The sequence below is a fragment of the Ovis canadensis genome, chromosome 21 (assembly GCF_042477335.2).
Source record: "Ovis canadensis isolate MfBH-ARS-UI-01 breed Bighorn chromosome 21, ARS-UI_OviCan_v2, whole genome shotgun sequence".
NCBI lineage: Eukaryota > Metazoa > Chordata > Mammalia > Artiodactyla > Bovidae > Ovis > Ovis canadensis.
In genome coordinates this window covers 16,455,222-16,479,607 of record NC_091265.1, presented here as the reverse complement: position 1 = coordinate 16,479,607, position 24,386 = coordinate 16,455,222, and the positions used below count along the sequence as shown (strand labels likewise).

Here is a 24,386-nt window from a genome sequence, read left to right as displayed (position 1 = left end):
AAGTAATGTCTGCTTTTTAATATGCGGTCTAGGTTTGTCATGGCTTTTCTTCCAAGGAGCAATGTCTTTTAATTTCATGGCTTCAATCACCGTCTGCAGTGATTTTGGAGCCCCCCAAAATAAAGTCAGCCACTGTTTCCACTGTTTCCACTCTTTCCCCATCTATTTGCCATGAAGTGAGGGGACCAGATGCCATGATCTTAGTTTTTTGAATGTTGAGCTTTAATCCAGGTTTTTCACTCTCCTCTTTCACTTTCATCAAGAGGCTGTTTTGTTCTTCACTTTCTGCCATAAGGATGGTGTCTTCTGCATATCTGAGGTTATTGATATTTCTCCTGGTAATCTTAATTCCAGCTGTGCTTCATCCAGCCCAGCGTTTCTCATGATGCACTCTGCATATAAGTTAAATAAGCAGGGTGACTATATACAGCCTTGATGTGTTTAAAAGATGCATTGAAAGGTGAGAAGATCTCACAATATAATGAGCTTCCATAAATTTTACACAGTTGAGATGTGGTTGTAATAAGTGTTAAGAGCCCTTGTTACAAAACTGATAGCAACCCCATAGGTATAATTATGGGGGAGTTATATTCCATTTTACCTCTTATGACTACATAATAACACTACAATAGTACTATTAGTTCAGTTGCTCAGTCATGTCCGATTCTTTGCGACTGGAACACGCCAGGCTTCCCTGTCCATCACCAACTCCCGGAGCTTGCTCAAACTCATGTCCATCGAATTGGTGATGCCATCCAACCATCTCATTCTCTGTCATCGCCTTGTCTTCCTGCCCTCAATCTTTCCCTGGATCAGAGTCTTTTCCAATAAGTTAGTTTTTTGCATCAGATGGCCAAAGTGTTGGAGTTTCAGCTTCAGCATCAGTCCTTCCAATGAATATTCAGGACTCATTTCCTTTAGGATGGACTGGCTGGATCTCCTTGCAGTCCAGGGACTCTCAAGAGTCTTCTCCAACACCACAGCTCAAAAGCATCAGTTCTTCAGTGCTCAGCTTTCTTTATAGTCCAACTCTGACATCCATACATGACTACTGGAAAAACCATAGCTTTGACTAGATGGAGGTTGGTCTGCATAGTAATGTCTCTGCTTTTTAAACGCTATCTAGTTTGGTCAGCTTTTCTTCCAAGGAGCAAGTGTCTTTTAATTTCATGGCTGCAATCACCGTCCACAGTGATTTTGGAGCCCAAACAAATAAAGTTTTTCACTATTTCCATTGTTCCTCATCTATTTTCCATGAAGTGATGGGACCAGTGGAGAAGGCAATGGCACCCCATTCCAGTACTCTTGCCTGGAAAATCCCATGGATGGAGGAGCCTGGTGGGCTGCAGTCCATGGAGTTGCTAAGAGTCGGACACAACTGAGCGACTTCACTTTCACTTTTCACTTTCATATATTGGAGAAGGAAATGGCAACCCACTCCAGTGTTCCTGCCTGGAGAATCCCAGGGACGTGGGAGCCTGGTGGGCTGCCGTCTATGGGGTCGCACAGAGTTGGACACGACTGAAGCGACTTAGCAGCAGCATCAGATGCCATGATCTTAGTTTTCTGAATGTTGAGTTTTAAGCCTACTTTTTCACTTTCTTCTTTCACTTTCATCCAGAGGCTCTTTAGTTCCTCTTCACTTTCTGTCATATGGGTGGTGTCATCTGCATAACTGATGTTATTGATATTTCTCCTGGCTTGTGCTTCATCCAGCCTGGAATTTTGCATGATACACTCTGCATATAAGTTAAATAAGCAGGGTGACAGTACACAGCCTTGATGTGCTCCTTTCCTGATTTGGAACCAGTCTTGTTTCATGTCCAGTTCCAACTGTTGCTTCCTGACCTGAATACATATTTCTCAGGAGGCAGGTAAGGTGGTCTGGTGTTCCCATCCCTTTAAGAATTTTCCACTGTTTGGTGTGAGCCACACAGTCAAAGGCTTTGGCAGAGTCAATGAAGCAGAAGTAGATGTTTTTCTGGAACTCTCTTGCTTTTTTGATGATCCGATGGATTTTGGCAGTTTGATCTCTGGTTCCTCTGCCTTTTCTAAATCCAGCTTGAATATCTGGAATATCTTGGTTCATGTACTGTTGAAGCCTGGCTTAGAGAATTTTGAGCATTACTTTGCCAGTGTGTGAGATGAGTGCAATTGTGTGGTAGTTTGAGCGCTCTTTGGCATTGCCTTTCCTTGGGATTGGAATGAAAACTGATCTTTTCCAGAAATGGTGTGGACCTAACAGAAGCAGAAGATATTAAGAAGAGGTGGCAAGAATACACAAAAGAACAGAACAACTATAACAATGCTATAGCAATTTCAATAAAGGTCATTAAATAAAAAATTTAAAGATGCAAAAAAAAAAAAGAAAAGAAAACAATCTAATGAATCAAAAAGTTAGCAAAATGCCTGTTCAAGGATGGGGTTGTGGGAAGGAAAATCTTTACTGGTTACTATTCCAACTTCTGCCACTCCCTACTCCCAGTATCAAAAGCTGCTTCAACCTGCTTCTAGAAACTTTTCATGAACATCTAAATGTCTATATACAGAAAAACAAGCAAATTTTGGAATATTTTTTATAGTGGACCATTGTGTAGCCATAAAATGACATTTAAGAAAGATTTAATGAACAAGTTTTAATGAAAAAAAAAGTTTTAAATTACATGGGAAAGACTTGTTAAGCAAAATACAAGTATAGAAGAAAGACCAGAAGGGAAATAAGTCAAAATGTTAATAATGGTTTTATCTTCATGGTGGTATTTTAAACAGTAATGTGATCATCTTTTCTACTTCACATTTTTTGTACTTTCTTCTTCCCTTCTTGCTTTGATGAAAGGGAAATGGTTTAAAATGGATAAAAAAACTATTAAATATATTTATTTTTGATGGTTGAAGCAGCTACAAAGGGGGGAAGAAAGGTGCCTAGCAGGCATGAGGGTTGAGGGGGCTCTGGTAGGGCTGTGGGCAAGTTGGAGTGACCTGTCCTGGTGGATGTGCCCTGATGGTGAAGAGTGACAAGGGACACAGCTCTACTCCTCTAGGCTGACTGGACTTCTAAGAGTCCTAGATAGGAGGGCTGTCAGAGTAGGAAGAAAAATGATTATAGATTGTGGAAATGGAACATTTTTTCTTTTTTTAATTAGAGCCAGAGGTATTCAGTCCCCACAGGAGTCTCAAATAAGTCTGAAAGATTTGGGAGAACCCAGAGATTGGGGGTAGGAGCAAGGAACTAACTTAGTTCAGGCAAGTTGGATAAGAAAGTTTAATCAGGGCATGCATGTAATGAAGAGTGCAAGTTAGCATTTTAAGAAAAGTAAGCTCCCTCAGGACTCTGTCGTCTTGGATTGGATTGGATTTTGCTAATCTCCTGCAAGAACGCCAAAATTGCAACTCGCTTCTGAACAACCATTGACAGAAGAATGTTGGATCCCACCAAAAAAGGATACCTTTTTTAAAGGTATCCAATAAAAGATGGAAATGGTATGGACCTAACAGAAGCAGAAGATATTAAGGAGAGGTGGCAAGAATACACAGAAGAACTATACAAAAAAGATCTTCATGACCCAGATGACCACGATGATGTGATCACTCACCTAGAGCCAGACATCCTGGAATGCAAAGTCAAGTGGGCCTTAGGAAGAACACTATAAACAAAGCTAGTGGAGGTGATGAAATTCCAGTTGAGCTATTTCAAATCCTAAAAGATGATGCTGTGAAAGTGCTGCACTCAGTATGCCAGCAAATTTGGAAAACTCAGCAGTGGCCACAGGACTGGAAAAGGTGAGTTTTCATTCCAATCTCAAAGAAAGGCAATGCCAAAGAATGTTCAAACTGCCGCACAATTGCACTCATCTCACACACTATTAAAGTAATGCTCAAAATTCTCCAAGCCAGGCTTCAGCAATACGTGAACTGTGAACTTCCAGATGTTCAAGCTGGATTTAGAAAAGGCAGAGGAACCGGAGATCAAATTGCCACCTGTTGGGTTATAGAAAAAGCAAGAGAATTCAGAAAACCATCTGCTTCTACTCTATTGACTATGCTAAAGCCTTTGACTGTGTGGCTCACACCAAACTGTGGAAAATTCTTAAAGAGATGGGAATACCAGACCACCTTACCTGCCTCCTGAGAAATCTAGATTCAGGTTAAGAAACAATGGTTAGAACTGAACATGGAACATTGGACTGGCTCCAAACTGGGAAAGGTGTATGCCAAGGCTGTGTATTGTCATCCTGCTTATTTAACTTATATACAGAGTGTATCATGGAAAATGCTGGGCTGGATGAAGCACAAGCTAGAATCAAGATTGCCAGGAGAAATATCAATAACCTTAGATATGCAGATGACGCCACCCTTATGGCAGAAAGTGAAGAGGAACTAAAGAGCCTCGGGATGAAAGTGAAAGAAGAGAGTGAAAAAGTAGGCTTAAAACTCAACATTCAGAAAATGAAGATCATGGCATCTGGTCCCATCACTTCATGGCAAATAGATGGGGAACAATGGAAATAGTGAAAGACTTTATTTGTTTGTGCTCCAGAATCACTGTAGATGTTGACTGCAGCCATGAAATTAAAAGACACTTGCTCCTTGGAAGAAAAGCCATAACCAACTTAGACAGCACACTAAAAAGCGGAGACATTACTGTGCCGACAAAGGTCCATCTAGTCAAAGCTATGGTTTTTCAGTAGTCATGTATGGATGTGAGTGTTGGATCATTAAGAAACCTGAGCACCAAAGAATTGATGCTTTTGAACTGTGGTGTTGGAGAAGACTCTTGGGAGTCCCTTGGACTGCAAGGAGATCCAGCCAGTCCATCCTAAAGGAAATCAGTCCTGAATATTCATTGGAAGGACTGATGCTGAAGCTGAAACTCCAGTACTTTGGCCACCTGATGCGAACAGCTGACTCATTTGAAAAGACCCTGATGCTGGGAAAGATTGAAGGCGGGAGGAGAAGGGGATGACAGAGAATGAGATGGTTGGATGGCATCACCGACTAGATGGACATGAGTTTGAGTGAACTCATGGAGTTGGTGATAGACAGGGAGGCCTGGTATGCTGCAGTCCATGGTTCACAAAGAGTTGGACATGATTGAACTGAAGCCCCCTCAGATTTCCTCTCTCCTTCTTCTTTCCTTCCTCCATTTTCTTTGTCTTCTTTTCATTATATCACTCAACAAACATTTACTGAGCATCCTCTTTCTGTTGAGAACTTGGCTTCCAGGTGGGTGGACAATGGATTGTTTCAAGTTTAATAACCCCACACCAGTAGTCACTTGCATTTAGAAAGGTAGATATCAGCTATTTATCTTGTGATTACCAAGGCATGGGGTAAATCATGGAAACTAGACCTAAGATGATATTGCTAAGCAACTGCTTCATGAACAAACACAGACCAAAGTTTCATGCAAGTCTTCATTACTTTTGGTTTGCTTTGTGACTCAGCTTCAGCTGTAAATTGTTTGTCCTTATAGGGTGAGGATGGGACTCAGATAGTTCAAAAGGAGATAATTTAAATGAGCCTTTTACAATTTGATTATCTTGATAACTCATGAGTAATATATGGTTCCTCTGCAAGGCTCTGGGCCAGTTGCAGGAGATTCACAGATATGGAGCCTGACCAGAGGGAGTGCACACATTTGTTGCTAGTATACATACAAACTAACTCGTGCATGGTGGCTCAGATGGTAAAGAATCTGCCTGAAACATGAGAGACTTAGGTTCAATCCCTGGGCTGGAAAGATCCCCTGGAGAAGGGCATGACAATCTACTTCAGTGTTCTTGCCTGGAGAATTCCACTGACAAAAGAGCCTGGTGGGCTATAGTCCATGGAGTGGCAAAGAGTCGGACATGATTGAGCAACTAACATTTAGGAGTTTCCCCAGGTGGCGCTAGCAGTAAATAACCCACCTGCCAATGCAGGAGACATAGAGACATGGATTTGATCCCAGGGTCAGGAAGATCCCTTGGAGGAGGGCATAGCAACCCACTCCAGTATTCTTACCTGGAGAATTCCCATGGACAGAGGAACCTGGTGGGCTATAGTCTATTGGGTTGCACAGAGTTGGATACAACTGAAGCGACTTAGCATGCACACATATACAAATTAACTATTATTGACTGACCTCAATGTGAGGCACTTTCCTAGATATTTTATTTCATTTAATCCTCACAACAGTTTGAAAACTATGTTGACTAATCCACTTTACAAATAAGGAAACTAAAGGTCTGTGAAGGTTAAGTAGCTTGTCAAAAGCTAAGTGAAAACCAGGCATTGGTCTGGAGTGGGTAGCCATTCCCTTCTCCAGGGGATCTTTCCTATACAGGGACCAAACCCAGGTCTCCTGATTTGCAGGCAGATTCATTACCACCTGAGCTACCAGGGAAGCCATCACTTTGCAAAGGTCAGTGAGGTAAAGTAGCTTTTCAAAGGTTGAGTGGAATCAAGTCATTAGGGTTGAAATTTGAAACTAGGCCTCTCCGAGTCTCTCTGGTTCCAGCTAGATCTCACTTGCCTGCAGATTAGAATTGCCTGAGAAGTTTAAGGAATATATTTGTGTACCAATAACAGATTGCAGATATTCTAATTTCATTGGTTTGGGATGAGGTCTGAGCAGTGAGGGTTTACAAAGCTCCCTGGTGATTCCACAAGAAGCCAAGGCTGAGGCCCACGGCAACTCTAGTGTGCTCAAGCATAACTCTTGGGAAGGAGATACAAAATTTGAGGAGAAAAACCATCAAACTAGGATGGAAGGCTATAGGCTGAAATGAAAATCTGTCGTGGTGAACCTGCAGAAAGTCAAGGTATGAGTTTAACAGGAGCATTTCTATTGAATGGGTAATTCTCCCCAGCAGTAACTTTAATCAAAATATACAAATAATCTATTTGTATTTCTTCAGGTAAATTGTCTGGAACAGAGATCACATAATTAAAGTTTTTTTTTTTTTTCTATTTCTTCTTATTTGTTTCAGGAGAAATAAAAACCTACAGATGGAATGTCCCTAAAAGGTCTGGTCCAGGGCCATCTGACCCAAATTGTATTCCATGGGTTTACTATTCAACAGTAAACTTTGTGAAGGTAAGGTGGAAAGAGCCGCCAAAATGCTCAAAGTGATATGGTTTTCAGTTGACCATTCAAGTTATCACAATTACGGTGGGTATATATGAAGAGGTGTATTGGCTTCAAGCAGGGGTCTCAAACTATAGCCATGCCCATTTGTTTGCATTATTGATGATGAAGTTGAGTACCTGTGATGAAAATGGTATGATTCACAAAGTAAAAAAAATTCTTGCTATGTGAAGTGAAGTGAAGTGAAAGTTGCTCAGTTGTGTCTGACTCTTTGTGACCCCATGGACTATACAGTCTATGGAATTCTCTAGGCCAGAAACTGGAGTGGGTAGCCTTTCCCTTCTCCAGGGGATTGTCTCAACCCAGATCTCCCTCATTGCAAGCGGATGCTTTACCATCTGAGCCACAAGGGGAGCCACTTGCTATACGGCACTTTACAAAAACAAAGTTTGCTGGCCCTTGATCTAAAGTGTAGGGGAAAAAAATAAGATCTCAAGTTACTAAATTTAGAACTTATAAGGAAGTTTGAAGCAAGAGAATATATGTAAATTAGATAACCAAAGAATAAATATATATTTTAATTTTTAACATGGTTTATGATGTTACCCAATTTTAAAATCCTTACCAGTACCATCAGGGATCAGGAAAGAAAACACACTCCGCAAAAACTTAGTAACTGAAACTACAAACTATTTGAATGATAAATAGGCTAACTTTACTTAGAAATTAAAGGCAAGGATTCAATATTGAACTTGAGCCAGATATATATATATATATATATATATATATATATATATATATATATATATATATATATATATATATAAAACATCTAGTCTTGAATTATATATCATAATTGAAGTCCAAACTAAGGTCATATCTGATATAATTAGTGTCTTTGAAGTGTACTGGACAGCACAAGAGTTCAGGGAAAACATACCAGACACTAGAAAAAAAAAAGTAGAATCATGAGAAGTCCACATTTTTTGTTGATTGCTTTGTGCATCCCAACAAATATTTATTGAGCCATTGTGATGTGCAAATGACCTCACCAAGTACTATGAGGGCTGAAAATGTTCTTGTCTTGAAGGAATGTATCATCTTTGGGGGAAATAATACATGTGTACATCCATAATTATATCACAATTCTGAATCTGGTGACTTTTCTAGGACATGTTCGATCCCTGGTCCAAGAGATAATATCCCACAGGCTGCAGGGTGGGGCCAAAAAACAAAATGATCTTACACTAGAAGGACGGTGGATAGAATGAAGAGAAAGTCACAGAACAGACTCTGTGAAGGGGAAAAAAATGTACGATTTGATAGCAAATGACACGGGATGACCCTTGGCGGAGGAAATGCCGACCCACTCCAGTACTCTTCTCTAGAAATTTTCATGGACAGAGGAGCCTGGTGGCTACAGTCTATAGGGCTGCAAAGAGTCCAACATCATTTAGCAACTGAGCACACACACATGCGCAACATGGGACAAAGTGAGGAAAATGAGGAATTAGACACTGATAATCAAGTTTTCCGACCTAAGTGACAGGGAATATCATAGTGCTACTAACAGAAATAGAGAATTCAGGAGAAGGAAATGGTTTGAGGGAAACACTAAAATTCAGCCTAGAAAGGCTTGTTAGCAGATTGAATTGTTGCAGGAGGCATCCAGGTGGAATATTTAAATAGGCGGATGGAAATGTGGGAGTTCCAAAGAAAGCTCAGGGATGAATAACTCGATATGAATATCATTCATGGGCTCATATCAGTTCCCAAGAAACCTTTACCCATAGAAAATGGAATATAAGCATTTGTCTATAGTTATAAATACAATCCACTTGGGTATCACCTCACACTGGACAGAATGGCCACCATCAAAACACTGCAAATAATAAATGCTGGAGAGGGTGTGGAGAAAAGGAAACCCTCCTACACTGTTGGTGGGAATGTGAATTGGTACAGCCACTATGGAGAGCAGGATGGAGGTTTCTTAAAAAACTAAAAACAGAGTTAGCATATGATCCAGCAATTCTATTTCTGGGCATATAACCCAGAGAAAACCATAATTCAAAAAGATATGTGCAATGTTCGTAGTAGCACTATTTGTAATAAACAAAATAGGGAAGCAATCTAAATGTCCAGTGACAGATGAATGGATGAATGGGCAAAGAACATGGTAAACACACACACACTCAATGTCTGAGTATTACTCAGCCATTAAAAAAATGAAATAATACCACTTGCAGCAAAATAGATGGAACTAGAGATGATTACACTAAGTCAGTGAGACAAAGACAAATATTGTATGAAATCACTTATATGTGGAATCTAAAAAAATGATACAAATGAACTTACTGACAAAACAGAAATATGCTTACAGACATAGAAAACAAATTTATGGTTACCAAAGAAGAAAACGAGGGGTGGGGGATAAATTAGGAGTTTGGGATTAATAGATACACACCGCATACAAAATTGGAGAAGGAACTGGCACCCCACTCCAGTATTCTTGCCTGGAAAATCCCATAGACAGAGGAGGCTGGTGGACTACAGTCCGTGGGGTCACAGAGTTGGACACGACTGAGCACACACCACCACCACATACAAAATAGATAAACAACAAGGACTTACTGTATAGCACAGGGAACTATGTTCAATATCTTATAGTAACTGATAATGGAAAAGAATCTGTAAAATAATATATATATATGCATAACTGAATCACTTTGTTGCACATCTGAAACTAATACAACATTGTAAATCCACTATACTTCAATTAAAAAAATATAGTCTCATTTGAAAAACACACAGGAAAACAGAAATAAGCATTCATTTATTCAACAAATATTTATTGCACACCTTCTATGAAGTAGACAGTCAGGCTCTGGAAACTCAACAATGAGTAAAGAACACAGCTTCAGCCCTCATAAAGCTCACTCTTAGCAAATTTTTAGAAATAATTTTAAATTTTAGCAAAGATCACCCTGATTCTTCAGGGTTTCTTAGTACTTATTTCATGGTCAACTGTCTTTTAGTCTTTTTGCAATGACTCTTACAAGCAACTAATCTGTGTTATTAAATTATTTAAAGCTTTTCTAATTCAGTTTATTTTTCTTTCAGGATACATACAGTGGTTTGGTGGGTCCTCTGATTACATGCAGAGAAGGAGTGTTGAATGAAAAGGGAAGAAGAAGTGACGTTGATTATGAATTTGCTCTCTTGTTTTTGGTATTTAATGAGAATGAATCCTGGTATCTGGATGACAATATTAAGAAGTATCTTAATAAAGATCCACGAGATTTTAAGCCCTCTGATGATTTTGAGGAGAGCAACAAAATGCATGGTATATCAGAGGTTTAAAAAGGAGACCCTTGTTGAGATAAGTCCATAGAAATCTGTGGAAGGTCCCAGCCTTCTTCTCTGAGCCCTTCTCCATTCCCACGGGCACCTTGACAGAAGAAAGTCCTCCAAAGCTTTCCATCAGAGGGAACCAGCCAAGCCACTGACTGGCTGCCAACAAGGTCCAGTGAGGTTCTGGACCATCTATTTAGGCAGCTGTGTCTCTGAAAGCTGGGATCCCTAAACTATAAGACTGTAAATTCCTAGGAAATGAATGATCACTTATTGGTATACTTATATAAGAATACAGGATAACATGTACTTGATCAGATTTAAGGGCCTGGTTTAACTGTCTCTGGAACATGAGACACTATCACCAAATTTCTGTTTTAATGTGCCTGTTATTTAATTCTTTGAAATTTAAGGTACTTCCTGGTTTTTAAGTGGAAGTAATGTGTTCTAATTGACATATCTACACTCTGTCACCAAGACCTACTTTTGACCAACAGTGTGCAAAAAGATAGGTCCTGCCCAAGATAAGAAAGCTAGTTAATTGCTAACATTGATTAGAATATAGCAACCTGATTTCTGATTCAGCTACTCTCTCCCCTACAATTTTGCCTCCCTCTATGCAAATTTTCTTAGGCTCTCTCCTTTTAGTGAATGTAACTCATTTGGTTGTGTCATGATGCACAGAATAAAAAGTTCGTAGAAAACAGAGGAGTGAAAGTCCCTATCTATCATGTCAGCCTAGCTTGAGCTTGCTTTGGTCATTGTTAGATCATGGGCTCAGGCCTGTGGGAACCTTTCCTTCTCTTGGAACCTTTCCTTCTCTTGGAGATTTAGCCAAGTTTAGTAACTTGCCCCAAGCTAGTTCTCAGAAAATGAAATATTAATTGAACCTTTTAATTGGTTCAATTTTGATTTATATAAACTTGATTCTCCATGCTTGTGTTCACTCAGCTATAGAATGGTGTAAATCTGGTGACCCCGCACATGAGTCTGTAATCCATTCCATAAAAAGAATACTTCAAATAAACAACCAACCAACCAACATGTACTGCTACCCAAGAGAAAGCTTTTAAAAACAAACTTCTATTTCTCTTTTCTGGCTCTCTTTTATGAAGATTTCTTACTAATCTGAATTTTGGGTCTAAAATGGTGGGGCTATTGGTAAGTGTGAGTGGGATGGTTACATGTTTATCAGGCAAATGAAAATGTTGGTGACATAAAGATCTTGAATTGTTTCTAAAACCAGATTAAGGAATCATCACTAACTGGAGGCTGTTTCCTTTTGCCTTCTTAGCTATTAATGGGAAGATTTTTGGGAACCTTCATGGACTTATCATGAATGAAGATACAATGACCAACTGGTACCTGTTAGGAGTAGGAGATGAAGTGGACATACACACCGTTCATTATCATGCTGAGAGCTTTCTTTTCAAGGTTTGTGTAAGAGAAATGGGGAAGACATTGAATTAACAGATTCAATATATTTCCATTGTGAAATTAAGAGTTTTTTTTGACAATAAGGCTTTCACAAGCTGCAAAGGGTGGTAGTGAATGCTAGAGAATGGAACAGAGAAATATGATCATGTTCTTCTCCCGACAAATATTTCTTAATATGTATTTTATTGTGCTTTAAAAAAAAACTCTCTGAGCTTCAAATGAGAGTTTTCTTATCAGTTGCTGCTGCTGCTAAGTCGCTTCATTTGTGTCTGACTCTGTGCGACCCCATAGATGGCAGACCAATGGGGATAATTCCAACCACTCTGGAGTATGCTATTAAATATCGCAAATGAAGGCATCCATAGTATTTTGTCCCTTTCCCTTTTTTTCTTTTCTCTTTTTTCTTTCCCTTTTCCTCTCCTGATTTTTTTCTATGTGCTTAGCCAACAGAATAGCTCTCTCTAGTAAAGGAGATATTTCAAGCTTTGTCTTGGGTCTGAAATGTTACCTTGACTTTTGCCCTAGTGGACTGGGCTCTACCACATGTGGCTTCCTGCCTTTCAAGCGTCAGGCTGTGCTATCTGAGTGGTGAATCACCTGTGGAGCAGTTTAAGAAACAGATTACCAGGCTCCACCCCAGACCTGATAAATCAGAATCCCTGGGATAAGGTCCAAATGTCTGTCATCTCAGGTGCTGTGCAATCTACAAGGAAGTAGACAGAAATGAATAATCATGTCTAATCTGCAAGGAAAACCTGCACTGCTCCTTTTCCAGTCACTCAAAAATAGTAACTAATGAAACATCTAATATCCTCTCCCCTCAGTATATTTATTCAACACAGTTTAAGATAGAAAGTACTAACCTAACAGTGATTATAGTAAGTTTCATATATTAAATTAAGTCTCATATATTAAATGCCTATGATGCTTTTCAGAATTTGGCTGTTTTTTAACCCACATTTAAAAAATTATATTAAAATATATAACATTTATAAAACAAAATTATTTTATATACATATAAAATTATATACATAAATATTTCAAACTAAGGTATAATTTACACTGAGTAGAATGCACCCTGGGGCTTCCCTGGTGCCTCAGCAGTAAAGAACCCAGCTGCCAACACAAGAGACATGGGTTTGATCCCTGGGTTGGGAAGATACCCTGGAGAAAGAAATGGTAACCCTCTCCAATATTCTTGCCTGGGAAATCCCATGGACAAAGGAGTCTGGCTGGCTACATACAGTCCATGGGGTTGCAAAGAGTTGAACATAACTTAGTGGCTAAATGACAACAACCAAACTCACCCTGTTTAGTATAAACTTCTGTTGTGATAAGCACATACAGTGGTGTAACCAACCTTAATCAAGATACAGAACACCTCCATCAACCCATAAAATGTCCCCTTTGCACCTTCTAGAGTCAACTCCTTTCCCATGTTTAACCCCTGGCAACCACTGATCTGTTTTTGTCTCTATAGTTTTGCCTTTTCTGAAGTGTCTTATAAATGAAATCATACAGCCTATAGCATTATTAATCTGGCTTGTTTCATCTGTGTTGTCATTTAAAGTGCATCCACCGTGTTGTATAAGCAGTTTGTTCCATCCCGTTGTTGAACAGTATTCCATCGTATGAATGTATTGCAGTTTGTTTATTTGTTCCCCTGTTGAGGGACATTTGGGTTGTTTCCAGTTTGGGGTTATTAAAAATAAAGTCATTATAAACATTTGTGAACATGCTTTCATGTGAACATAAGTTTTTCCTTTCCCTTGAGAAAATACCTAGGGGGTAGATTGCTAGTTGTTGTTGTTAAGTTGCTAAGTTGTATTTCACTTTTTGCACCCCTGTGGACTGTATCTTGCAAGACTCCTCTGTCCATAGAATTCTCCAGGCAAGAATACTTGAGTGGATTGCCATTTCTTTCTTCAGGGGATCTTCCTGACTCAGGGATCGAACTCATGTCTCCTGCATTGGCAGGGGGATTCTTTACCACTGAGCCACCAGGCCAGGTGGTACATATATGATTAACTTCAAGAAAACTTCCAAACTGTGTTCCAGAGAGACAATATACTTTTCTCTCCTACCAGATATGTATCAGGGTACCACTTTTCCACATCCACATGAACACTGGCTATCGTTCATTCTTATTTTTTCTTAGCCATCCATTTAAGCATTGGGTTGACCACAAAGTTGTTCACATTTTTCAATACTAGCTTATGAAACCTGAATGAACTTTTTGGCCAACCCAATATATATATTGGTATCACATCGTTTTTCATTTGCATTTTCCTAATGGCTAATGATATTGAGTATTTTTTCATATGCTTTTCTATCATCTGCCATCTGTAAATCTCCAAAGTTGTAGAATTCATGGATAGTTGTTCATAACATTCCTTTACTATCCTTTTTAATGTCTATAAAGTCTTAGTGATAGACCCCCTTTCATCTCTGGTATTTGTAATCTGTGTTTTTTTTTTTTTCCCCTCTGTCAGTTTGTCTAGAGTTTTGCTGCATGACAAATTCACCCTAAGATGTAGTGCCCTAAAGCAACACACTCTTATTATCTCACAATCTCTCTGGGTTAGGCTGGAAAGAGTTTAGTTCATTGATTCTGATTCAGGATCTCTTGTGAGGGTACAATCAAGATGTCAACTGGAGTTACAGTCATCAGGTTTGACAGCAGCTGGAGGATCCATTTCCAGGCTCACTCACAGAACTATGCGCCAGAGGCTTCAGTTCTTTACCATGACTTCCCTAGAGTGAGCAATTCAGTGGGAGAGAGAGAAAGGGAAGCAGAATGCCATTTGCTTCTGCCATATGCTGGTGGCTTCAAGGATCAACTGCCAGACAGTAGTGTAAGAGAGGACTACTAAGGTACTGAGTATCAGGAGACAGGGATCACTGGGGACCATCACAGTTTGGTTTCCATACAGTTCATCAATTTTACTGATTTGTTCAAAGAACCAGCTTTTGGTTTCTTTATCTTTATTATGTTTCTATTCTTCATTTAATCGATTTCTGCTCTTATCTTTATTATTTCCTTCTACCTGTAGATAGGTAAATCTTACCGAGAAGATGTATATGACCTCTTTCCCGGGACATTCCAAACCATTGAACTGTTTGCAGATCACCCAGGGACGTGGTTGTTACATTGTCATGTGTCTGACCATATTCATGCTGGCATGGAGACAACCTACACAGTCCTTCGAAACATAGGTACTGTTTTCTGTCTGTGATGCCAGCTGATAGTACCAGGCTTCCTGCAGACTTTGAAAACAGGAAGCATGAGGGCCTCCAAGGAGCTCAGAGTCAAGTAAGAGAGACAGACACGTAACTGTAGTAGACTATGATATATGCCAAGATAAAGTGCAGGGTACAGGGTTCAGTGACAGCAGCAGGGGGCAATGATTAACAGGTTGGGGGACATGAACCCAGGTTCCACGGGTGGATATGGGGTAAGAACAGCATGTATGCTGGCACGAAATTGGCACAGTGACTATCCAACAAAGACTTACAGATACTGATAGGATCAAGTCTTCGTTGGTGAAATGACTTAACTCTTGAAACAACTCATGTAGCGAAAATAATGTGCTTTTATTGTTTATAAACCATCACATTGTCTTCTTTGTCCAGACAACAGGATTCCATACTCCACCAAGTCTCCTTCCGGAGGTGCATCCGGATCCGCGCCCACTAACGGTAACGATGCCCGCCCCGACCCTGTAGTCAATGGTCGGGATTCACTCCGCAGGGAAAGTGGCCTGACGGCTCGCGTTTCTTTTGCACAGAACCCGGCGAGGAGCAGCTCTACTTCTTTGGCCAGAGTCTGGATCCCAGAGGAGCACGAGCAGCCTTGGTCATCCTCTTCGTCCTCGGCCTCCTCCTTCTGGCCCTCTCGGTGGTCCTCTCGCTCAAGCTGTGCTCCGCGAGGCCGCGGGCGGCGTACCAGGAGGTCCAGTCCTGCGCGCTCCCCACCGACGCCCTGTGACCCCCGCGTCCTCGGCAGGGAGACGGAACAGGGCACCGCTCCCCGAGGACCCTGCCGCCGCTTCCCGGGTCAGGCTCCGATCCTCTGGAACACATTCAAAGCAATGTGCTTTTCTTTATTTATTTTTAAAGGGGCTGTGAATAATCCTCAGGTATAAAATAGAAATAGAAGAGTGGGCGTGACTGAGAAAGCAGACCCAGTCTGTTCTCTGAACGAGCTCGTCGAAGTGCGAAGACCCTCTGAAAGATACCTTTGTTTTCCATCTTTCATAATTAGATTAGACAGTGCTTCCTTACTATCAAAGTCTCTATAGATGGACAGTTTCGGGAAAGAGTTACACTGCCTCAGACATCTAACTGGAATGGCACTGATTTTTCATCTCTGTTACGGAAGATGCTTCCTTTAGTGGTTCCAGGAAAGATAACTTTCTGGGGTGTCCCTGAAAATGTCTAAATCAGTATCTATCTGCTGATAAAATTTGATCAAATGATTGTTTTGGAGGCTTTAGCCAGCTCCCCTGGCCTTTTTCCTTTTAATATAAACAGCCTGTGCACTGTTTGCTACAAGAAGCAAAGTTATATGGATTTTAAAAAAATACTATTTTTATGCAAACCTGTAGAGATACTTGAATGTTTATATTGAGTTGAATGTTTACACCTCACTTCATTTATACATTTTTTGCAATATGTTTCTGTGGCAATGTTTGTATTTTCAAAAATCAATCAAAGAAATTGTATTTCAGAATGTGGAGGGCTGGAATATGAAATAGCAGGCTAGGTTCTCCCACTGTGAGTCAAGACACTCCCTGAGAGTTTAGTGGAAGCTTCCAAGGGGAGGAAAACTTGGCGGGAGGGAAACTTTGCAGGAAGCAAGCCTGGCCTTGACTCTTGAGTCTGATTTTTCTCTGTTAGGAGGATCTTTCCCAGGCTCCCTCCTTTGTGAAATAAAGACAGTGTCATCATGTGAAAAACACCACAAGGAATTCATCAATGCAGCTGACTGGCTGGGAGGAGAAAGACATAGTCTTTGATGGGAAGAGGAAAGAAAAGGCTAATAAAAGAGAGTCCCAGTAGCAAATTTTTAAATCAATAAATCAACTTTGAGATATATTTTTATAATTTTCAAGTCTCAAATGCCAAATAAAATATTGAACAACTAAACTCAACCCATTAAGAGGCAATCCATGCTCTCTATATGTATGCCTTAGCTCTAGTTGTAAGATTGATAAAAGTAACATTGTTTATTACTAGACTGAGACATTGCCCTTAGCCCAGGCTGCTGCTGCGAGATGGGGGCTGTTAGTACATCTGCCTTAGCAGTGTGTTACGGGGCTGTCCAAGTGAATAAGTAGGACCTAATAAATACTGGTGGAGGGATCTTTCATACTGTCTCATCTTCATCTTGGTGAAGGGAAATGGGTAATTTGATAGAAGCTATAGTCTTGCACAAACAGGATGCAAATGCTAATAGTTCTGTTCATGGTTTGCTTGAATGTCATATCAAATATGATACCCAAGGATCTGAATTCCAGACTGCTAACCACTGATAATGTGATTTTTAGTATGTGCTTACAGTTTTCAGACATGTGTAGGCTATATAATTTCATAATATTAATCATGATAAATGCCTTATTTATAACTGACCTAGAAAACAAATTATTTAGTTGTCTTTTCCTTTTCTCTTAGCTTAGTTTTTTTAATGAAAATGAAACCACAAATTAGTTTGATTATACCTTCTCTTTTTAATAAAGTTTCATGTATGATAAAGATAGCTATTTACATTTTTTTTTTCAACGCCCTACCTGAGGTCTAATAATAGGTAAATTTTTTACCTGGAGCAGGCAGTTAGTTAAATGAGAATTACTTTTTAGATATTTAGCAACTATCCTAGTTATACTCGTTAGAGGAAATGAAACAAAGTGACAATATATCCGTTGTTGTTGTTTAGTTGTTAGGTTGTATCTGACTCTTTTACAACCGCATGGAATGTAGCCCGCCAGCCTCCTCTGTCCATGGAATTTCAAGCAAAAATACTGGAGTGGGTTGCCATTTCCTACTGCAAGGGATCTTCCCAACCCAGGGATTAAACCCATTTCTCCTGCATTGACAGGCAGAATCTGTACCATTGAACCACCTGGGAAGCCCACAGATAACACAACTCTCACCAAGTATTGTTTTCTCAGAGGTACCCCACTTCTTCATGTTCAGCCTCACTCTGCTGAGAAAATTAATCACATTTATACATGTCTTTTCCTCTTGTTACAACAGAAGATGTGTGTCTGCTCCTGGCAGGGCCAGTTTCTCCTTGGACTCTGGAGACTGCATCCCTTCTTGCTTTCTCAAGAACTTAATTCCCTCAGTCATCTGTTTTCCCTCCTGCACAAAGCTATCAGTAATACCTTCCATTAAAAACAGACAGCAAACAAACAGTCACTGTCTTTAACTCCATAACCTGCTCCAACACAGGTCCTCTGTTCCCTTGATAGCAGAACTGAAAGTGCTGTCCACACTTGCCTCTGTCTCCTCACCCGATGCATGCCTCCACCCGTTCCAAAGGTTTCCCTTCCAGAGGGCCCTGCCCAACTCTGCACCCCAGTCTTCTGTTATCAAAACCATCACGACTATAATGATAATGGAAATGATTCCACATTCTGTGGCCTCTTCCCAGTCTTCATCTTACGTAACCTGTCAGTAATAATTGGCAGCTCCGTCCTTCTGCATACCCTCTAGTTCCCTGGCTCCATAACATGGCCTGCCAACCTTTCTTCTTCCTCAGCAGCTATTTCCTTTCAGTCTCTTGAGAGTTCCTTCTCCTCCCTCTGACCTCCCCACTTGGACTGGGCCCTTTTCTTCGTTCGGCCCTCTGGGGTGGGCTGAATAGTATAGCCAAAGATTCCAGGTCCCACTCTCTGAACCTGTGAATGTTATCGTGTACAGCAAAAAGACTTTGCAGCTATGATTGTTACAAATCTTGAGATAGGAAGTTTATATCGGATTACCCAGATTGGTCCTAAATGTAACCACAGTGTTCTTATGGGGCTTCCCAGGTGGCACAGTGGTAAATAATCTGCCTGCTGATGCAAGAGACATGGGTTTGATCCCTGGGATCAGGAAGATCCCCTGAAAGAGGAAATGTGGCAACCCACTCCAGTATTCTTGCCTGGGAAATCCCATGGACAGAGGAGCCTGATGGGCTACAGTCCATGGGGTTGGGAAGAGTTGGACACAAAAGAGTGACTGAGTATGCATGCAAGCACGGTGTTTGTATAAAAAAAGACAAGGGAGCTATGGGACACATGAAGGAAGGTGCTGTGCTGCTGGCTTTGGAGATGCGGGATTGCTTTCTCAAGGCTGGAAAAGGCAAAGGACCGGATTCTCCCCTCGAGCCTCTGGAGGCCTGCTGGCACCTTGACTTTATTGCAGTGAAACTGATTTTGAACTTCAGATTTCCAGAACTGTTGAAAAATAAATGTGGGACTGTTGAAAAATAAATAACCCTGGTGGTCCGGTGGTTAAGAATCTGCCTTCCAATGTAGGGGACTCAGGTTCGATCCCTGACTGGGGAACTAAGATCCTACATGCTGAGGGGTAACTAAGCCTGAAACATGCAAGTAGAGATGCCTGCTGTGCTGCCGTGAGGACCCAGTGCAGACAAAGAGATGAAAGATAAACGTGTGCCACCCAGTCAGCGGGAGTTTGTATACCCCCTCCATAGGTTATTTCACTCATCTTCCTGGATCTGAAATTCATCTTTATGCTAATAAGTTCAAAATGTATTTCTTCCTGGTCTGCAGACTCCAACCCCTGCTTGAGCAGATCATGGTGGCAGTCCCTGTCGCTTCTGTCCCTCTAAGCACAGTCCACACAGCCGCAACAGTGCTCCTCCAAATCTGATCTCATCACTTAACCTGGTAAATTTCCTTTACTGTCTTTTGGTTTCACTTTTAACAATATCCAAACTCCTTACTTTCCTCTATAAAACTCAGACTGGTTTGGCTGCTCACGATGGCCACATCTCCAGCTTTACCTCTGACTCCTCTCTGTTTCAGCTTTTATCAGTTCCTGTGCCCTGCTAGTTCCTTCTTGCCTCAGGACCTTTGCACACACTGCTTTCTGTGCCAGGAATGCTCTTTCTTTCCAGCACCCTCATCCTCTTTCCTAGTTCAGATGTAAGCTCCCCAGACTGCCCACTCCAAAGTGGGCCCCTCCCAAGTTATTTCCAATTTCCATTATTTTCTTTAGTTACCCTAATCCTGGGACATTCCATCTTACCTGTTAGTTTGACTTTTGTCTGTCTCCTTGAAGTCTAGGCTCCATGGAAACAAGGACCTCAGACCTGTTTTGCACACTGCTGTACCCCAGCACAGACCACAGTGCAGATATACAATAGTTGCTCAGCAAACATTACTTAGAGAAATAAATAAACATATAAAGAGAACAGACCGTGTAGTGGGCTTAACTCTCTTGACTTTGACTATGTTGGTCAAAAAAGATTTCATATCCAAATGTCAAGGGTCTCTAACAAACAAAACAAGAGTTTTGGGAACATAGCTATGGGGCCCACAGCTGCTTTGGCTTCCTTCTAACAAATGACACTGGAGTAAGGAGAGGGGGAAGAGAGGCTTTAGAGGAGGATGTGTTATTTAATCCCTAAATGCACCTTATAGAAATAAAAGGGGGAGACAAACACTAAATCAATGGACAGTTATACACATATTTGTTGAACTGTAATTGGAGCAGAAGATATGAAGAAGAGGTGGCAAGAATACACAGAAGAGCTGTACAAAAAAGATCTTCATGACCCAGATAATCACGATGGTGTGATTACGCACCTAGAGCCAGACATCCTGGAATGTGAAGTTAAGTGGGCCTTAGAAAGCATCACTACGAACAAAGCTAGTGGAGGGGATGGAATTCCAGTTGAGCTATTTCAAATCCTGAAAGATGATGCTGTGAAAGTGCTGCACTCAATATGCCAGCAAATGTGGAAAACTGAGCAGTGGCTGCAGGACTGGAAAAGGTCAGTTTTCATTCCAATCCCAAAGAAAGGCAATGCCAAAGGATGCTCAAACTACTGCACAATTGCGCTCATCTCACACACTAGGAAAGTAACGCTCAAAATTCTCCAAGCCAAGCTTCAGCAATACGTGAACCATGAACTTCCTGATGTTCAAGCTGGTTTTAGAAAAGGCAGAGGAACCAGAGATCAAATTGCTAACATCTGCTGGATCATCGAAAAACCAAGAGAGTTCCAGAAAAACATCTATTTCTGGTTTATTGACTATGCCAAAGCCTTTGACTGTGTGGATCACAATAAACTGTGGACAATTCTGAAAGAGATGGGAATACCAGGCCACCTGACCTGCCTCTTGAGAAACCTACACGCAGGTCAGAAAGCAACAGTTAAAACTGGACATGGAACAGCAGACTGGTTCCAAATAGGAAAAGGAGTACGTCAAGGCTGTATATTGTCCCCCTGCTTATTTAACTTTTATGCAGCGTACATCATGAGAAATTCTGGACTGGAAGAAGCACAAGCTGGAATCAAGATTGCCAGGAGAAATATCAATAACCTCAGATATGCAGATAACAACACTCTTATGGCCGAAAGTGAAGAGGAACTGAGAAGCCTCTTGATGGAAGTGAAAGAGGAGAGCGAAAAAGTTGGCTTAAAGCTCAGCATTCAGAAAACTAAGATCATGGCATCTGGTCCCATCACTTCATGGGAAATAGATGGGGAAACAGTGGACACAGTGTCAGACTTCATTTTTTGGGCTCCAAAATCACTGCAGATGGTGATTGCAGCCATGAAATTAAAAGACACTTACTCCTTGGAAGAAAAGTTATGACCAACCTAGATAGCATATTCAAAAGCAGAGGCATTACTTTGCCAACAAAGGTCCATCTAGTCAAGGCTATGGTTTTTCCAGTAGTCATGTATGAATGTGAGAGTTGGACTGTGAAGAAAGCTGAGCGCCTAAGAATTGATGCTTTTGAACTGTGGTGTTGGAGAAGACTCTTGAGAGTCCCTTGAACTGCAAGGAGATCCAACCAGTCCATCTTAAAGGAGATCAGTCCTGAGTGTTCATTGAAAGGACTGATGCTGAAACTCCAATACTTTGGCCACCTCATGCAAAGAGTTGATTCATTGGAAAAGACTCTGATGCTGGGAGGGATTGGGGGCAGGAGGAGAAGGGGACGACAGAGGATGAGATGGCTGGATGGCATCACCGACTTGATGGACATGAGTTTGGGTGAAATCTAGGAGTTGGTGATGGACTGGGAGGCCTGGCCTGCTGCAATTAATGTTGTCACAGAGTCGGACACAACTGAGTGACTGAACTCAAGTGAACTGAAGTGAATTGTGATTTTCATTAAAAAGAAAAATAGAGGGGAACAGTGGATAACATGTACACAGCATTCATCAGTCGCCAGGCAATGTCCTAGGCACCTTATGTATATTAACTCTTTCAATCTTTACCTCAATCCTAAGCAGTACGAGGTACAGAGGGGGCATGCAACTTTCCCAAGGCCTGCAGCTGGTATCACAAGAATATTTAACAAAGGATTAACAAAAAATAATCCTGTTTAGTGTTCGCAAGGAAGACCCTCCAGGGGAAGTGACATCCAGCAGAACAGTCCAGGCAAAGAGGCTACTGTGGATGTGTTTTGGGGCAGGTGAAGGTCTGGAGGAGGCAAGAGCTGGCTAAGTTGAAGAACTGAAGGGAAAGTAGTGCAACTGGTAAGGCAGGCAGTGACCATGCAAAATAATTTGAATTTTATCCTAAAAACAAGGTACACTTTAAGAAGGGGAGTGATAGGATAATACTGGAGATTTTACAAGCTTCCTTTGGCAGCTGCTGGGGAGAAGGGCTTCCCAGCCTGCAGGGCCTACCTGTACGTGGTTAGGAGAGAGGATGGCAGCACAGGTGGAGGAAAATGACTAGATGTTCAATATTTAGGAGCTAGAAGCCAGAGAATTTGGAAATTGGTTAAGGGAGCTGGGAGAGACGGCGCTGTTACACAAGGCAGTCCAGGTGTCTAGTTTGGGCGCATGGTCGCATGGCACTGCTTTGAGCAAGATGGGGGAAGACTGGAGTTCAGGCCAAGAGGGGATGCGGGTTGTGTTCCTGGCCATTGTGTGGTCCTGGTCCCATGAGTCCCCTAAGCGGAGGGTCGTGCAGGCCGTGGGACGAGGACTCCGAGGGCAGGGCGGGGTGGAGATGTACACAGGGCAGGTGAGTGCACACAGAATAGGCTTGGCTGCACGGACCTGCCCGTGTACAAAGAGCAGAGACGTCAGCCCCGGCCCAAGGAGCCCTCCTGTTCAAAGGTCCTGACAGCTCCAAGTGTTGCTGATCACAGCGTCTCTTGACTGTCTCTCAGCATCCCAGATCGAGGCTCCCGTGGGCAAAGCGAGAGGCGAAGCACAGACCCCTGAGACAGAGTCAGGCGCAGTCTCACCACTCTGAGCCTGCACCTCCCTGGTCCCCAGTGTTCCTGCAAGAGTTAAGCGCCCCGTCTTCCACGTTTGCTCGGTCTAACCCGTTCGCTCGCCTTTTATGGCGCCCGTTGCTCTCTGAGGCCTTTGCACCACCTTCTGACCCGATCCCGCCATGTAGAAATGCTGGGGGTGAGGCGTAAGGGGGCCGTCCGGTCTGCAGGGTGACAGGCCACTTCCGGAAGGGACTTCAAACTTCCCGGCGCCCGGAAGGGGAGGGGATGAGGGTGGGAGGGGGGCGAGGACTAGCCGAGGTGCCGCTCGCCCGGACGCCCCTTTCCCAGGGTTGCGGGCGCTGCCGCGCTCACCGCGCCCCCCGGCTCCCGGAAACACCGCGCTCCCTCGGCGCTCGCTCTCCTCCGAGGTTCCGGGAGAGCGCGCGGGGCGGGCCGAGAGCGCGCGGGGCGGGCCGAGAGCGCGCGGGGCGGGCCGAGAGCGCGCGGGGCGGCCGCAGCCGGGGCCTCGCGGCGCGGCTCGTGCTTTGTTTGGCCGCGGACTCTCGCCCTCGGGCGCGCGGCGGCGGCGCGGAGCCCGGGGGCCTGCCGGGGTGGCTGCGCCCCGGCCTGCGGTAGAGGAGCGGGCGCGACCCGGGCTCCCGTGCCCGCGGAGCAGCCCCGGGACACTCCAGGCCAGGCGCCGGGAGAAAATGGCTGTGGCGCATCACGGTGCAAAGACCGGCGGAATGTGGGAGCCACCGGGGAGCAGGCAAAGGGAAAGCGAAACCCGCGGGCTGGGCTGGTGACGGGCGAAGGCGCCGCACGGCCCTCCCCACGCCGGCAGTCCGCAGGCCTGCCTCGCGAACCTGCCCGGCCCAGCCCGGCGCGCCGCAGCCATGGCCATTGCGCACCTTGCCACCGAGTATGTCTTCTCGGACTTCCTGCTGAAGGAGCCCTCGGAACCCAAGTTTAAGGGGCTGCGGCTGGAGCTAGCCGTGGACAAGATGGTCACGTGCATCGCTGTGGGGCTGCCTCTCCTGCTCATCTCGCTGGCTTTCGCGCAAGAAATCTCCATTGGTGAGGTCCGGGGCTGGCGGGATCGGGG

The 24,386-nt window shown here is 42.7% G+C and overlaps 2 protein-coding genes across 2 annotated transcripts in view; both read left to right on the top strand.

Annotated features, from left to right (window-relative positions):
- HEPHL1 (hephaestin like 1) overlaps positions 1-17,613 on the top strand; it is a 90,716-nt gene extending 73,103 nt beyond the window's left edge. Inside the window, exons 15-20 of the mRNA XM_069566543.1 lie at positions 6,972-7,078; positions 10,190-10,412; positions 11,715-11,854; positions 14,911-15,073; positions 15,491-15,556; positions 15,646-17,613. Coding sequence (XP_069422644.1) covers positions 6,972-7,078; positions 10,190-10,412; positions 11,715-11,854; positions 14,911-15,073; positions 15,491-15,556; positions 15,646-15,845 — 899 coding nt within the window. The 3' untranslated portion in view covers positions 15,846-17,613. The remainder of the gene's footprint in view (positions 1-6,971; positions 7,079-10,189; positions 10,413-11,714; positions 11,855-14,910; positions 15,074-15,490; positions 15,557-15,645) is intronic.
- Positions 17,614-23,568: 5,955 nt separating this feature from the next.
- PANX1 (pannexin 1) overlaps positions 23,569-24,386 on the top strand; it is a 55,898-nt gene continuing 55,080 nt past the window's right edge. Inside the window, exon 1 of the mRNA XM_069566541.1 lies at positions 23,569-24,358. Coding sequence (XP_069422642.1) covers positions 24,178-24,358 — 181 coding nt within the window. The 5' untranslated portion in view covers positions 23,569-24,177. The remainder of the gene's footprint in view (positions 24,359-24,386) is intronic.